The 15693-nt window shown below is 57.0% G+C and overlaps 1 protein-coding gene across 2 annotated transcripts; it reads left to right on the top strand.

The window, feature by feature from the left end:
• RRP1 (ribosomal RNA processing 1) lies at positions 1–14262 on the top strand. 2 transcript variants are annotated; one of them, XM_025378634.1, is made up of 13 exons: positions 1–228; positions 1790–1872; positions 3026–3083; positions 3676–3761; positions 5521–5582; positions 7728–7857; positions 7936–8000; positions 8222–8364; positions 9822–9898; positions 10735–10832; positions 11080–11099; positions 12463–12576; positions 13675–14262. In XM_025378634.1, the coding sequence occupies exons 1-13, from the start codon at positions 96–98 to the stop codon at positions 13932–13934; spliced, it is 1329 nt and encodes a 442-aa protein (XP_025234419.1). In that variant the 5' UTR covers positions 1–95; the 3' UTR covers positions 13935–14262. The 2 variants fall into 2 exon arrangements, with proteins under 2 accessions (XP_025234419.1, XP_025234418.1); XM_025378633.1 differs by having other exon boundaries at positions 8222–8415.
• Positions 14263–15693: the final 1431 nt, after the last annotated feature.

Here is a 15693-nt window from a genome sequence, read left to right as displayed (position 1 = left end):
GGGCCAGGAGGAGGCGGGCGAGGGCGGCGCGTGCTCCTTGTGCTGGATACCAGGAGACCCCGCGACAGTGGGGGGTCTCGGCGGCCGCCAGCGTCATGGTTTCGCGCTTGCAGCTCCCTCCTGAAATCCAGCTGGCTCAGCGTCTGGCGGGGAATGAGCAGGTGACCCGGGACCGGGCGGTGAGGAAGCTCCGGAAATACATCGTCGCCAGGACTCAGCGGGCCGCAGGTTGGTGGGGGTGTGGGCGGCTGGGCTGGGGCGGGTGTGGGCGGCGGCGGCCGGGGCTGGGGGCCCTGGGAGTCCTATGGAACCTCCACGTGGCCGGGCCAGGCAGGCGGGGCCCATGGGCCTGTTCCTGCTGCTACCGGTCCGCGGTCCCCGTGGCCGCTTTCCCTCGTGGTGCGGTGACTTCTGGTCCCTCTGCGAGGACGCTCCTTCCCAGCCCCCTAACTCCTTTCCTAGCTCAGACGTCCCCTCCCTCAAGTAGACCATGTACTCCTGCTGCCCTGCTGTTTAGGCACCCAGTATTTTTCCCTCGTGGCAGCATTTCCCACTGTTAGCAGTTTTCTGTTTGCGTAATTATTGGATTGTTTTCCGATTTCCACTCAGGATATCTCTCTGGGGGCCGAGAATCTACTTCTTGTTCGTGGTACCTGGTGGTTCTCCGAGCGTGGTCCCGCATCAGCAGTAGCATCCCCTGGACATGTGTTAGAAATGCAGATTCTATGCCGTGCGCAGTGGCCCAAGCCAGTAATCCCAGCTACTCGGGATGCCGAGGTGGGAGGATCGCAAGAGCCCAGGAATCCAACCTGGGCAACATAGCAAGACTCCATTTCCATTACAAAAGAAAAGAAAGAAATGCAAGTTGTAGGGTCCCAGCCCCGCCAAATCAGGACTAGCATCTGCTTTATGAAGCTGTTCAAGTGATACCGCTCCCCAGACTCAGCTTGAGAACCGCTGCTACAGGAACAGCTTGCCAGACATAGGACTTAAGTGAATGTCAACTGAGTAATGTTTTAAATTAAACTTTTTTTTTAAAATTTTTCTGAGTGAGACAGACCTCACTGTCATCCAGGGTGGAGGAGTGCATTGGCACCATTATGGCTCACTGCAGCCTCTACCTCCCAGGCTCCAGTGAGCCTCCCATCTCGGCCTCCCCAGTAACTGGAACTATGGGGGGCGCTGTGCCACCAGGCCAGCTAAATTTAGTATTTTTTGTACAAATTGGAGTATTCCTGTGTTGCCCAGGCTGGTCTTGAACTCCTGGCTTCAAGTGATCCCGCCTCAGCACTCAATTCCAAAGTGTTGGGAGTACAGGCATGAGCCACTGCACCTGGCCTGAGTAATTTCTGTTTCTCTCCCTGGCTAGTCTGAATGTCTGAGTTCACTTTCTTCTTTTTAATATTTGAGATATATTACAGAAAAGTGCAGAAACGCTCAGTGTAATGCTGGATGAATTATCGCCAACAGATTAACCTGTGTGGCCACTGATCAGCTTAGGAAACAGTCGAGGTTCGCAGTTTTGAATTTCCAAAATGGAGTACGGTGCCTGGTACCTTGTAGATTCGCAGTCAGTTTTACTGAGTGCACAAAGTGGCAGTTACCTGGAGGAGCCGCACAGCCACAGGCACAGCAGGTTCTGGGTTAGAAGGATTGTTTGAAGGGGAGGGCCAGATTTTGCCCCCCAGTTGCCTTTGGTCTCATTCAGGCAGTCACGTTTCTGTGGCTTCCTTCCTGGCACTTGAAGGTGCGGGGTTCATTTGATCCAAATGTTGCTGTTTTGCTGCAGGTGGTTTTACTCACGACGAGCTGCTGAAGGTGTGGAAAGGACTGTTCTATTGCATGTGGATGCAGGACAAGCCGCTCCTCCAGGTGAGTGGAGTGAGCAGCAGAGAAGGTGCAGAAGCAGGGGGAGAGGATGGATGGGCATCTGGTCGACCCAGTTTTTTTTTTTCTTTTTTTTTTTTTTAAGACGGAGTTTCGCTCTTGTTGCCCAGGCTGGAGTGCACTGGTGCAATCTCAGCTCACTGCAACCTCCGCCTTCCAGTTTCAAGCAGTTCTCCTGCCTCAGCCTCCCGAGTAGCTGGGATTACAGGCGCCCGCCACCACGCCCTGTTAATTTTTTGTATTTTTAGTAGAGGCGGAGTTTCATCATGTTGGCCAGGCTGGTCTTGAACTCCTGACCTCGTGATCCGTCCACCTCGGCCTCCCAAAGTGCTGGGATTACAGGTGTGAGCCACCGCGCCCGGCCTAGTTCACCCAGTTTTGATATGGCCAGAGACCGTGGGGAGGTCATGTAGCCTTGATGCTTGGTTCTGCATGGCTGGTGGGTGTGGGCCTTTGGTTCGGTGAGTCTTACACTTGCTGAGGTCGTTGATGTGATTGACTGAGTCGTGCACCATAGCCGCACTGGCATATGGGTGAAAACTGGGTTTTGTGTTTGTCCTGGGTTGCAAACAAGTGCTGAAATAGTGGAAACCAAGGGGCAGAATTCAAGTCTCCTGAGACAAGGACTTCTCCTGCTAGCCTTTTTCAAACATTGTTTCTCAAATTGTGAATTTTGTGCTCTCCTTCAGAATCTCATGGGTGGTGAGGATACTTAGTTAAATTCAAGGGGAGGCTATGAAATGTCTCTTAGCAAGTGCCCTGGGCGATGCGTGGCGCAGTGATGTAGGCAGATAGCGAATGATCTATGGGGTCTCGCAGCCCTCCTCCTCCTGATGGTTAGGGGGCTGTGAGTCCCAAGGCTCCCTTCTGCTCTCCCATGTCCCTCTTAAACCATGACTCTGTGGCTTTAGCACAGCTCCTGTGAGGAGGGCAGTGCCTGCCGTGGTTGTGTGAGAGGCTGTTGACCCCGGATGTAGAGGGGTCTTTTGCAGCAGGGGTGAAACCTCCAGTCCACTGAGCTGAGACCCCCTGGAAGCCGACTCTCTGTGATGAGTGAGTGAGTGGGTGGTTATGTGTGTGTCATTGTGAGAGCCTGGTGCTTTAGGGGCTGAGGGCGTTTTTGTTGTTTCCTGCACAGGAAGAATTAGGAAGGACCATTTCCCAGCTCGTTCATGCTTTTCAGACCACGGAGGCGCGTGAGTATGCTCTGCCATAGTTGGGTACATTTGTAGACGTCAGAACCTCTGAGCATCAGAGCCACCAGACACAGGAGGGTTTGTGTTCTCAAATCCAGAGTAAGGAATGCCTAAGAGCGAGAGCGTGCCAGCTGGTGTCTGTGGGTGCTTAGCATGTGTGAAATGCTGGTGTGAGTGTTCAACATGGATTAGCTCATTTACCCAAAACACTCATTTTGAGTCTAATGGGCTAATATCTTACATTTTAAAAATAAAATGAAAAGCCAGGGTAAAGTCATCAAGAGATTTGACTGAATTCTACCTGATGGTCGTGAGGTTCCTGCAGTTGATTTTCTAACTCCTCTGTTCTCTGGTGACCGGAGTTGAGAAGTTCTTGCCCTGCCTGTCTGTGGGACTCACTTGAGGAGCCTCTAAAAATTCTGATGTCCAGATCCTGGTCCAGCAAAACCCAGTTCTAGGGGTAGGGCCTGGGCATCAGCATTTTATTTATTATTTATAATATGTAAAGAAAGGTTCCTCCATGTTCTCACCTCACTTCCCAGAGTGGCTTCGTGCTCCTCAGTGGTTCTCTTCTGGCTTATTCCTCCTCCAGAGCACCTGTTCCTTCAGGCCTTCTGGCAGACCATGAATCGTGAGTGGACGGGCATCGACAGGCTGCGCCTGGATAAGTTCTACATGGTGAGGCAGCCGCCAGGGCGCTGGCGGGCGGGGGCAGCGTGGGTCTCAGTGCCCGGCCGAGCAGAGACAGGCAGCGCCTGGGCAGGGAGGCGACCTGAGGCAGTGTGACCCTGAAGCCGGGGTGGGAAGCCCTGGCCTGCCCAGGGCTCTGCAGCATTGTCGGTCTCTGAGGGTCATTGAATGGGCAAGGAATCAGACCCATAAAACACCACACAAACTTTTGGTTCAGAGAAGGAAAGTGACGATTACCCTCCTGGGGAGAGTCGATGGCGACACCGTTGTTACTTTGCCAAGGAGGCCGTGAGTTTGGAGGCGCGGACTCCAGAGCTGCAGTCGGGCCCTAGCGTGAGCCCTGGAGTGCCTAGCCTGCGAGGCTGGGATGGCTGGTCACAGTGCGGGGCTTCCTTTCCCTCCTCCCGCATTGTATCCCCATTCAGGGTGCTGATTTGCCCTGAGAATGCTGGGGAATACGGGTTTAGAAGTGCAGCGTGTTGCTGCCCGGACCTGCTTCTCTCCTTCCCTCCTTCCCGCTTGTTGAACCTTGAGGTCTCATTACTGAGGTGGTGGCCATTGTAACCTTAGAGCAGATCTGAGATATAGAGACATTGTCACTGTGTAGGAGTCAGTCACCCAGTGGGGACGCTGAAAGGGGCCATGTCTGGGCCTCACTGAGGACAGATGTTGATCTGCCATTCTGGCTTCAGTGTCCAGCTCAGATTCGGGCCAGGATTGTACGGACAGTGTACATACCAGTGATTCTAGAATTGGGGACCAGGGCGGGAAAAGCCTGGAGCTCGAGAAGGAAGGAGGCTCCAGGGCAGGCCAGGGGCCCGGCCATGCACTCGACAGAGTGCAGACTCTTAGGGACAGCGGGGCTGTGCAGGGAGGCCACCCCACTGGTTTGCTGAGATGCAGCTGCTGGATGGGTGTGTTCTGCTGCTTTTCATGGCTCGTTTCCGGGCCCCTTGTGTGACTGAGTCTGGCAGCACAGCCTTGCATCAGGGCTGGCCTTGGTGGCACTGCAGGGTGGTGTGGGGGATAGGCCTCCCGTGTCTGCAAGAACAGTGTCCTGGCTGTGCTCTGTCATCGGGGCTCCTGGGGGTCTGCGTGTCCTCTGCTGCTCTTGACTGCGGCTCAGACCTCACTGTGGGCGTGTAGGCGTGCTGGGTCAGTAGCCTAAAGCGGGGACAACTGCAGAAGGGTGTTGAGTCCCATGAGGGAAATGGCACTGGGGGGCAGATCTGGAGCTTCATTCACGGGTGAGGCTTGGGAGCGCCCTCACTGTGTAGCGCACTGCAGAGGAAGTGAGCTGTGTTCTCCTACTGGGGAGAGCCTGGTGAGGACCAGCCGTGCTTCAGACCCGGTTTTGTGGAGGGCTCCACTGCCCGTGGGGGTAGCTGTGCCTCTTTCCTGGTTCTCCCTTATGAATCAGGGACTGTCTGTTTCAGCCCCGGTTTATGGACTGGAGTCATAGGACTGTCCCCTATTCCCTCCCACCCCCCGTGCGCCTGCTTCCAGCCAGCTGGGGCCTTGGAGCTGGGGAGAGGGGCGCATTCTTAGCCCGGGATTCTGAGGGCTTGGTGTTGTATCCTCCAGCGTCTGTCTGTCAACAGCTCTGGGGGCCGGCTGTGTGCCTGGGGCCAGCAGAGGTGACCGCGGCTGTGGCTTTATCCTGCAGCGGCTCGTGGTACATGGGGAAGGGTGGTCTGGTGAAGTAGGGCTGGGCTTCTGCTAATACGAACCTCCTTCTGTGTCTAAGCTCATGAGGATGGTCCTGAACGAGTCCTTGAAGGCTCTGAAGATGCAAGGCTGGGAAGAAAGGTGGGTGCGCGGCGGGCCTGCTGTGGGGGGATGCTGCTCCCAGGGACCACAGTCATGTGTTTGTCGTTTGATTCTTTGTCATAAGGAGATGTCAGCCTTTACATTAAAACATGCTCCTGGTCGTGCTTAGAGATAAGATATTTTTTAAAGTAAAAATTAATTTGTGTGTTTGTGGAAATGATGCCATTTATCCTCAGGCTTGGAGCCCAGTTCTCACTGGGAGTCAGGAGAGAGTTTTTTAATGAAAGGGTGTCCAGCTGAGAAGCTTCTTATAAAAACACGGCATGTTCCGCTCCATTAGCTATGCTTTTTGTTTTTTTGAAATAGGTCTCACTGTTGCCGAGGCTGGAGTGCAGTGGCGTGATCTTGGCTCAACTACAGCCTTGACCTCCTGGGCTCAAGTGATCCTCCTGCCTCAGCCGCCCAGCTGGCTGGGACTGCAGATGTGCATCACCAGGCCCACGTAATTTTTGTATGTTTGGTAGAGACGAGTTCTGTCCTGTTGCCCAGGCTGGTCTCAAACGCTTGGGCTCAAGCAGTCTGCCTGCCTAGGCCTCCCAAAGTTGTAAGCAATTTTAATTGCTCCTAATTATAAAAATATGTAAATTGGCCCGGCGCGGTGGCTCACACCTGTAATCCCAGCACTTTGGGAGGCCGAAGCAGGTAGGTCAGTAGGTCAAGAGATCAAAACCATCCTGGCCACCACAGTGAAACCCCGTGTCTACTAATAATACAAAAATTAGATAAATACATAAAAAAGAATCAGCAGGCTGGTTATGGTGGGGCGAGGGGATTGCTTGAGCCCAGGAGTTTGAGGCTGCAGTGATCCATGACTGAGCCACCGCACTGTAGCCTAGAGTGAGATTCTGGGTTTGGTTTTGTTTTGTTTTTTAAAAACGAGAATCAGCAGGAATTGGACTGTGGTTGCCTGAGTTTCTCCAGCTTTGAGTTGCGTGCGTGATTTTGCAGTTAGGGCAGCGGTGCCTCTGATTTGGGGGGATGTTCATTCTTGAGTTCCCTGGCAGGACTCTGATGCCGGGAGTCTCTTACTCATTCTAGGCCTTAGCGTTGTGCATTACCCCGTAGGGGTCTCATGACTTAAGCTGAATTAAATGGTAAAGGGATGATTTTACTTTTGTTAACTATTTTTGGCTTATTACTACAAGAGTATTTTTTCTCCCTGTAACTGAGAATTCAGTACAGGAATCATTTGGAAGACCGTGGTGGCTTCCCCCAGTGCCCGGGGTCCCAGTGCTGACAGTGGGGTCCACTTTTCCTGCCCTCTTGGATCTCCTGCAGGCATAACCGGGCTGTCATTAATATCCATGGCATTGTCACTGGCCTGGAAGTCGGTCCCTTGCACCTGTGTGTCTTCCTCTTGGTCTCAGCACCTGTTCTTGCCTCTGTCTCCTCTTTCCTGAGCCTTAGAGAGCATCACTTCTCCTTTCCATCACCAGCGATTCTCCAGCCTTGCTGAGGAGCTTCCTAAATCACACAGTTCACAAATCTGAGTTAGGCAGCTGCATTACTGAGCACCCCAGGAGGTCCAGATGCGTCTAGATGCTTCAGATTATTCTCTGGGGCCGTCTAGTCTTCGGAGCCGGGCCTGTGATGCCATCAAACCTACCTGCCAGAGAGAGCTCTGGTGCACATCACAGATGGAATGCGCCATGCGGCAGGGCCCGGGAGGCCAGAAGGTGGCTCATGGTCCTCGGCCCCTTTCTGGGCCTCCACTTTCCTTTCTGTGTCTGTGCCGTCCTGACATGTCTTCCCCAGCGGTACCCAGTGGAGACAGTGTCTCGTCTCAGCCAAGACTTTCTCTCTGGTAGCAGTTTTGAGGACAGAGGGAAGGCCTGTCTGAATGTTTACACGTGTTGCATTTTGTAGCTGACATGCAAACTCAGGCCATATGTTCTGGTGCTGGTGATGGTCACTTAACTCCCTAATTGCAAGACTGCTTTGTGCTGGAACAGCCCCAGGATTGTTGATCTTCACCTGTGTGGACTTCGGGCCGGCCTGTTTGCAGACATTGGCGCTTGCCCGCACTTAGGTTCCCATCCGAGCTTGTAACCGCCAGAGAGTGGGGGCACAGCTGTCTTGGGGCTTGCCGAGGCTGCCTGTCGTATTTGCTTTTCCTTTCCTCAGACAGATCGAGGAGCTGCTAGAGCTGCTGACGAGCGAGATCCTGCACCCCAGCAGCCAGGCCCCCCACGGGGTGAAGAGCCACTTCATTGAGATCTTCCTGGAGGAGCTGACCAAAGTGGGCGCTGAGGAGGTGAGGCTGGGCTCCGACGGGGCGGTGGAGCTGGGCATTTGTGGACGAGGGGCTGAGCTCCGCTGGCTTTCCCCGTAGCTTACGGCAGACCAGAACCTCAAGTTCATCGACCCCTTCTGCAGAATCGCCGCCCGGACCAAGGAGTAAGTGGTGGGCGGCCTGGTCGGACGCAACTCCTTTACTGAGTTCTTCCGTGGGGCTGCCGTTTTGGGGGGCTGCTCCCTCCAGGGACGAATCTGTCGCAGAGTGGCTGCTGGCCATGCGGGTGGGCGGGGGTGGAGGGGAGGCTGCAGGGCTTTCGGCGGCTTCTGCTTTGGAATCCAGCATAACGGGCCTGCTCACCGGCCTCTGCCCTGCCCCTCAGTTCCCTGGTTTTGAACAACATCACTCGAGGCATCTTTGAGACGATTGTGGAGCAGGCCCCGCTTGCCATTGAAGACCTCCTGAATGAACTGGACGCACGGGATGAGGAGGCGGTGTCAGACAGTGAGGAGTCCTCCGAGGGCGGTGAGTGTGGAGATGCGCTGTCCCAGAAGAGGTCTGAAAGGCCGCCTGCAGGTGAGGGTCACGGCACGCCCGGCTCCTCCTCGGGGCCTGTCCTGGGCCAAGCCAGTGTGGTCTCCTGCTGGATTGCTCCCACCACCTTCCGCCTGGTCCCCTTGTCTCTGCCCCTCCCCACAGTCCGTCCTCAGCATAGAAGCCAGAGTGACCTCTGTGGGCATCAAGCTCACGTGTCGTTTCCCCTCAAGCCCCCCAGCCTCTGGTGTGCTCCACGCACTCTCCAGACCCCTGGGCTCCTCAGTCCGACCCAGCATGCCTCTGGCTCAGTTGGCCCCCTGGACTCGTTCCTGCCTTGGTGCCGAGTCTCCCTGTCCCTCCCACCGTCTGTCCCCCATCACTCTCTGGGGCTGGACTCTTTCAGCCTCCTGGCCTCTCCCAGCCCCGCAGGCAGTCCTCCCCATAGCGTCACTCTGTGGCACGGGATGTGAACCACTTGCTCCTCATGTTCCTTGTTCCTGGCCCGTCTCCCCAGAGGACAGCAAGCTCTGTCCGTACTGACCGTGGCAGGGTTCAGGCCTGAGACCTCAGGGCACCTGGCTGCTGGGGAGTAGACCCGCTCCTCACTGCCTGCCAGAGGCCTCTGGGGGCAGCCGTGGGGTCCAGCCTGGCCCGTTTCTGGTTTGATGCTGCCCTCATTGTCCGAGCCTGCTGGGTGGTCTGAGCTGTAAGTGTGGCATCCTGGTGTTGTGGAGGGCGTGTCTTTGACCATGCCCAGGACCCCCGTGTGCCCTGACTCAGTGTTGTGGCCACTGTGCCCCTTGGCTTACTAATCAGAAGACCCCTCCCCACCACCCCCCAGCATTTGGCCCGGCCACCCTATATGCGTCTCCCTGGTCCCTGCCTTGCCCTTCTCTCTCAGTAGCCGAGGCGCCTGGCAGGTCCTCCCGTGCCTGCTGCTGGCCCCTGGCTGCCACCTCCAGAGCAGACCCTTGTCACATGCTGCCCCACAGCTGCCTGTTGCCCAGAAATCTTTCTTCGGCAGACAGTGCCGTCAAAGCCCCAAATGCCCAGCCTAGCTTGAGCGCCTGACTGAAACACCAACTCCCACAGCTTCTGTTCCAGGCCACCTTGAGGCTGGACTCAGCTACCCCTCCTCACTTCCGGAACTTTTGACATGGCCTTTGTTGCCCGAGATGCCAGCTTGTAGTCAGCCACTCAGGGCTGTATAGGCACCTGTGCCCTGGGACGTCTTTTTTCCTTTCCAGGCCTGGGGTGGCACCTCTCGTCCTGTCCATACGAGATTGGAGGTCACATGGCACCTAGTATCTGCCTTGAGCTGCGGGCCTTCCCGCCTGTGCCCGCACTCTGACCAGGGTGTGGGGCGGGCTCTCCGTTCCCGGGTGTTTGGGGCCGGCACACGTTGGGAACAGGTCTTTGAGTTCACGGGGTCCCTTTTGTTCCAGGCTCTGTCTGCAGTGCTGAACCTGAGGCTGGTGAGCAGACAGGTGACGACAGGGACAGTGGTGGCCCTGTCCTCCAGGTGGGTGCCCTGGGCTCGTGGCTGCGCCCTCAGACTTTGCCCTGCTTTGCTGCCACTGGCCCTGGAAGAGGAAGGGGGCGTTAGGAGGGAGGATGGCAGCCGTCAGCATGGAGAGTCACCCAGATGGGTTAGCTTTGAAGGAGGGATGGGTGCTCCGACCTTGCCCACCTGCAGGCGAGTGGGGTCATTAAGAGTGGGGCTGGGGCCTGGGACGGTGGGCTCAGAGGCAGACCTGCATTGTCCAGGGCTGGCCTCACCTCACGCTGACCTCTTGCCTCACACATGGGCAGCCCCCCAGATTTCCTGCGGCCCCCTCGTTGGGGTGCTGGGCTGGAAGGAAATGGCGTGTGCCAAGCGGCTGACCTGTGGGTCCCAGCGAGGAGTCCACTCAGCCAGTGGGGTCTGACTTCAGGCAAATGGGAAACTGAAATGTTTTAAGTTTTGAATATGATTATCTGCAAACTTAATAAAATATGGCCATCTTGGGTTAAAATCGATCAAATTAACTTACTTTATTCCTGCTTGTCTGTGTGTGGCTCCTAGAGTTGTAAAGCTGCAGGCAGGCTCCTGGCGGGCGTGTGCCCCGCAGTGTGCATCTCACAGAGTGTGCCCTGCAGTGCGTGCCCCACAGTGCGCCTGCAGCATGTGTGGTGCCTGCTGTGCTGCAGAGTGGCGGGGCTGCAGGACCCTCAGTGAGGGTGGGCTGTGTTCCTGTAAGCCGACTGAAGAACCTGCAAGTGAAGGCCAAGTGCCCTCTGGGTCTCAGGGGTTCCACGTTCTCAGAGCAGGCAGAGGGTGACTGACCTTGGCTCTGTGACGTCTGTCTTTTGAAACAGTTTGACTACGAGGCAGTTGCTAACAGACTGTTTGAAATGGCCAGCCGCCAGAGCACCCCTTCTCAGAACAGGAAGCGTCTCTACAAAGTGATCCGGAAGTGAGTGTCTGAGGGGCTGCGTCTGCCCTGCTGCCCTTGGACTCACCCTTTCCTCCTCAGATCTGGGTGCCTTCGCCTTGTCCTGGGTCCTTCCGCAGCCCCTGGGATGGTCCCCGCTAGGACCCTGAGACCCCTGCACAACCCCTGGGGTTCCCCTGGCTAGGACCCTGCAGCCCCTCTAGCTGGAGCTTCCTCCCCCTGCGGAGGCCACAGCCATGGTAAATGGGCGTCTGTCTTGCTCTTTCAGGCTGCAGGACCTGGCAGGAGGTGAGGACCGGCCGGGCACTGACGGTGGCACCGCCTTGGTGGAGCTCCGTCCTCGTGGGAGTGGATTGCCTCCAGGGGCCTCATAGCACGTGGAGTCTCTGCAGAGAGGCCTGGTGGTGTTTCTGGGGGACAGGGAGGCAGGGCTCAGGGTTCCACAGCCCTCGTTTTTGTGGGTTTTGCTGAGTGATTCTCAGACTTGAGTGTCCATTGGAGTCCCCCAGAGCCCGAGAGACGGTGCTGGCCGCAGGAGCTCCCAAGCACTGACCACGGTGCTGCTGCTGGTCTTGTGTAGCACACGTCTGTTCCTGGCAACGTGTGGCGGATGGAACTGGCATAGGTTATCGAAAGGAGGGTTTCCTAGGGGGGTTGATGGTTAGAGATGTAAGCATTTTCCCCGGTGTTTCCTTAAGAAAAGTTTCAGAGCTGCAGCTCAGTTGGAAGGATTTTATAGGGGATGCCTGCGTGTCCCCCCGGCTCCAGAATCAGCACTTCCTGTCTGGTGTTAAGCTCGTCTCTCCGGGCGCCACACCTGCTGCATCCACCAGCTGGCGTGTCATAAGTTGTAGTCCAGGGTTTGTTTTCTTTTTTTAGTTTTTGAGACTGTCTCGCTCTGTTGCCCAGGATGGAGAGCAGTGGTGTGATTACAGCTCACTGCAGCCTGGATCTGAGCTCAAGCGATCCTCCAACCTCAGCCTCCCAGTCGCTGGGACCACAGGCGCGTGCCACACGCCGGCTAATTGTTTCAGTTTTTGTAGAGACGGTTCCGCTGTGTTGCCAGGCTGGTAGTGTGGGGTTTTTAGGACAGCGTGCACCAGTGAGGTGCATGAGGTTCGTGTGTGTCTGGCAGGTTTTGATGCCCAAAGTTCCCTTGTGCCGCCAGCATAGACATTTTTAGGCTGTAGACGTTGGTGTACAGGTTGAGCGTTTCTAATCTGAAACCCCAAAACCAAAATGCTGCCAAGTCCAAAACTGAGTGCTGACAGGAAGCTCCAGGGAAATGCTCATCGGAACGTTTTGGATTTGGGATTTTCAGATTAGGGATGTTGAGCTGGTGAATATGACAGCAGACGTTCCAAAACAATCTGACATCCAGAGCACTGCTGGTCCCAAGCACGTGGGTTCGTGGATACTCTACCTGTGTCCTAGATGCTCCAGGAACTGGCCTTTCCAAAGGGACTTGGGTCTGAGCTGGTTCGTTCAGCTGCGGCGGCGCTGAGCACGCTGCTCCTGGCTATTACAACAGGGCACTTTCTCACACACGTTGTCGGGAGGTGGTGCTGGCTGGGGCCTGCTGGAAGCAGCGAGCCTCACACCAAGAGCCCCCATCCCCCCAGAGCCCCCTGACTTCTGCCCTGGTTCTCAGGCATCTTCCCTGAGGATGAGATCCCGGAGAAGGCCTGCAGGCGTCTGCTTGAAGGGAGGCGGCAGAAGAAGACGAAGAAGCAGAAGCGTCTGCTCAGGTTGCAGCGCGAGAGAGGTAGGACTGGCTGGTGTGTTAGTCATGGAGCTGGCGTCTTCACCTGCTTGCTTGTCCCTGGGATGGGGGTCACCTGCAGTGTCTCCCCCTGAAGCATGAGTGCCGAGTCCGTCCTGGGTGCCTGCTATCCACATGTCCCAGAAATGCCCTGTCCTCGGCATCCCTCCTGTAGGCCTCTCCCCGCCACCCCTACCTGCCATCCTTGTCTGCAGCTACCCCAGCTGTGTGCGCTGCACTCCCTCCTGGTGTGGAGACGATCCTCCTGGCTGGGCTGCCTCCTCCCATGCCTCTGTCTTAGATCCAAGCCCCGTCCCCTCCTCTCCCGCACCCTCAGAGATTCCTGAGCCTCTCCACTTCTGTCCTTGATTTCAGGGGATGTCTTCCCTCTTGGGCCTCTGGCCACACAAGTGTGGTTGGCATGTGTCGCCCTCATCAGGGGCAACCCAGGGCCTGGAGCTGCCTACCTGCAGTGGAGGGGGTTGAGCACAGTGCCGGGCAGGGCACGGGGCCCATGGCAGGAATGGGGTGCATAGGAGGGAGACAGTGGCTTTGCCCCACACTGGGAAGCCTTCCCTGTTACTCTCTCCATGCCAAACCGGCCCTAGGGCCTAGGGATTCACCGCTTCCCCTCCCTGGAGCCCCGTGCCACTGAGGCCCGTCCGTCTCATTTCCCGTGGGGCAGCGGCCTCCTCTCTGCAGCCGGCCCTTGGCCTGGTTCCCGCACCCGTACCAGACACCATCTGTGTGGCTCTGTGTGCAGCAAGCTTTGTGAACACTGTCGGCCCTGGCGTTCAGGGCCTGGCACTGCCCAGCATCCTTCTTCCGCCTCCCCTTCTACCTTGAGCCCAGTCCTGCCTTTGCTCCCGGGTCTCGCGACCCTGTCCTCACGCTGGTCCTTCCGAGGTCAGCCCTCGCTGGGGTCCTGAGCCGTGTGGGTAGAGCTTGGCGCCCACACTGGACACGGGATGCGTCTGGCTGGCTGGTGTGGCCGTGTTGTCCTCGCAGGTCCGTGGTGCTGGCGTCTCAGCCCGAGTTGGAGTGAGTGGAAGGAGCCCATGCTGGCATTCTCTGGCTCATGGGGTCTTGCTCTTTTGTCAGGGAAAGGTGAGAAGGAGCCCCTGAGCCTGGGCATGGAGAGGAAGAGGAGCAGGAGCAGGGGTGTGGGGGCCGGCCCCAAGGCGCGGGCAGAGGCTGGTGAGCAGCCAGGCACAGCTGAGCGGGCCCTGCTCCGAGATCAGCCCAGGGGCCGTGGCCAGAGAGGAGCTCGCCAGAGGAGGACACCTCGGCAGCCGGCCGGTGCCCGAGCAAAGGCAGCCAATGACCAGGAGCCGGAGAAGAAGAAGAAACGCAGGGAGTGACGTGGCCGGGCCCAGGACAGGCAGGGAGGGAGGCCAGGCTGCCCTTGCACCGAGGGATGAGGCTGACTGGGCTGTTCTTGGACTGAGGACCACAGCTCCAGAACTCCCGTGCCAGGCAGGAGGGAAGGGCGGCACTGGAGAGGTGGGCCCGTCATTGGGGGCCGGCATCCCAGGAGCTGGACCTTTTCCCAGAGCCTCCACCTGTGGCTGTGATGACCTTGGGTCAAAAGGTCAAACTCTGAAGACTGAAACTGCACCTGCAGCAGGACTGGCTGAACCCGCTGTGGGGGGTTCAGAAAATAAAATGTGCGCGGCCCTTGCCGGGGAAGTGTCGCTTCTGGTGTGTCCTACGGACGTGTGGGAGGTGGCAGCCGCCAGCCTCTGAGCAGTGTGGTGGTTTATATTCATGTTTGTGGAAAAATCTTGTAAGACATTTCTCCTTTGACAGAGCCACCCAGCTGTTAACAGGGCTGTCTGGACGGGGCTTTGTTGCTTCCCCCCCAGTCTGGGGTCGTGTTGTGCAGTGAATTCAGCTCCAGTAAGGCCCAGATTGTCCGGGGTGAGCATGTGTGATGGGAAGGCCTGGCTCCTGCAAGAGGCTCGTCCCTGGAGGCAGGAGCGCACCCACCATCCTGGGTACCCGTGGGTCCGCAGGCTGCGCGCCCCATCCCCTCCACCAGGTCACGCTCCTCATCCTCCATGCCCCTCTCCCCTGCACGCCTGCAGGAGCCTGTGAGGGAGGTGGCAGGTCGCCACTGTGGCAATAGAGACCTGTCAGTAGCCCAGGGCTAGCCACCTGCTCAGAACAAGGGCCCATCTGCCGCCAGCGCTGTGGCCACAGCCTACATAGGTGACAAGGGGCTGCTGTGTTGGGTTTTGCCTGCTTCTGTTCCATGGGTGCCCAGCCAGCCAGGCCGTGTGGGGTCCAGCGAGAGGCCTGGGCTTGGAGTGGGCCTGGGACCAGGAAGGACCCCCAGGCTGTGGCTAGCATTGTGCAGACCCTGATCCGCACCTGTTTCTCTAAAACCCTGCTGTATTTGAGTGTCCCCCGACCCTGGGGAGGTGGCACCTGGTGACACCTGCTGCAGTCCCACTCAGCTGGGTGGCTGGGGCAGGCTAAGGATGCAGCTAGGGGCTAAGGAGAAGGCAGGCCAGGGACGCTATTTTAGGGGGTTAGGGTTCTTTCTCCAAAGTAACGCAAAAAGATGCGTGGCCCGGCACAGTGGCTCGCGCCTGTAACCCTAGCACTTTGGGAGGCCCAGGTGGCCGGATCACCTGAGGTCGGGAGTTTGAGACCAGCCTGACCGACATAGAGAAACCCCATCTCTACTAAAAATACAAAATTAGCCGGGCGTGGTGGCGCATGCCTGTAATCCCAACTACTTGGGAGGCTGAAGCAGGAGAATCGCTTGAACCTGGGAGGCGGAGGTTGTGGTGAGCAAAGATCGTGCCACTGCACTGCAGCCTGGGCAACGAGAGTGAAACTCTGTCTCAAAAAAAAAAAAAAAAAAAACAAGCGTGTCTAACATAAATTGCTGGTGGCAAGTGTCAGACCTGGGCAGTGTCTCCTGGGCCCAGGCAGTGTTCCTTGGGCCTGGCCTCTTCACCCCCAGCAGAGCCTGTCGGGAGGCCTTTGGAAGGGAACGGGGTACGTAATAATGCTTTGTTGTTTTTGTTGAAGTTTCTTTGGTCAAAAGCTAAGGAAACACGCATGCTAACAGAAGTTTCTGGAAAACAAATGAGTCACGTCGAATTGCAG

Source organism: Theropithecus gelada, chromosome 3 (assembly GCF_003255815.1).
Source record: "Theropithecus gelada isolate Dixy chromosome 3, Tgel_1.0, whole genome shotgun sequence".
Classification (NCBI taxonomy): Eukaryota; Metazoa; Chordata; class Mammalia; order Primates; family Cercopithecidae; genus Theropithecus; species Theropithecus gelada.
The sequence above is the reverse complement of the archived record's forward strand: the minus strand, read 5'-3'. Positions and strand labels throughout refer to the sequence as shown.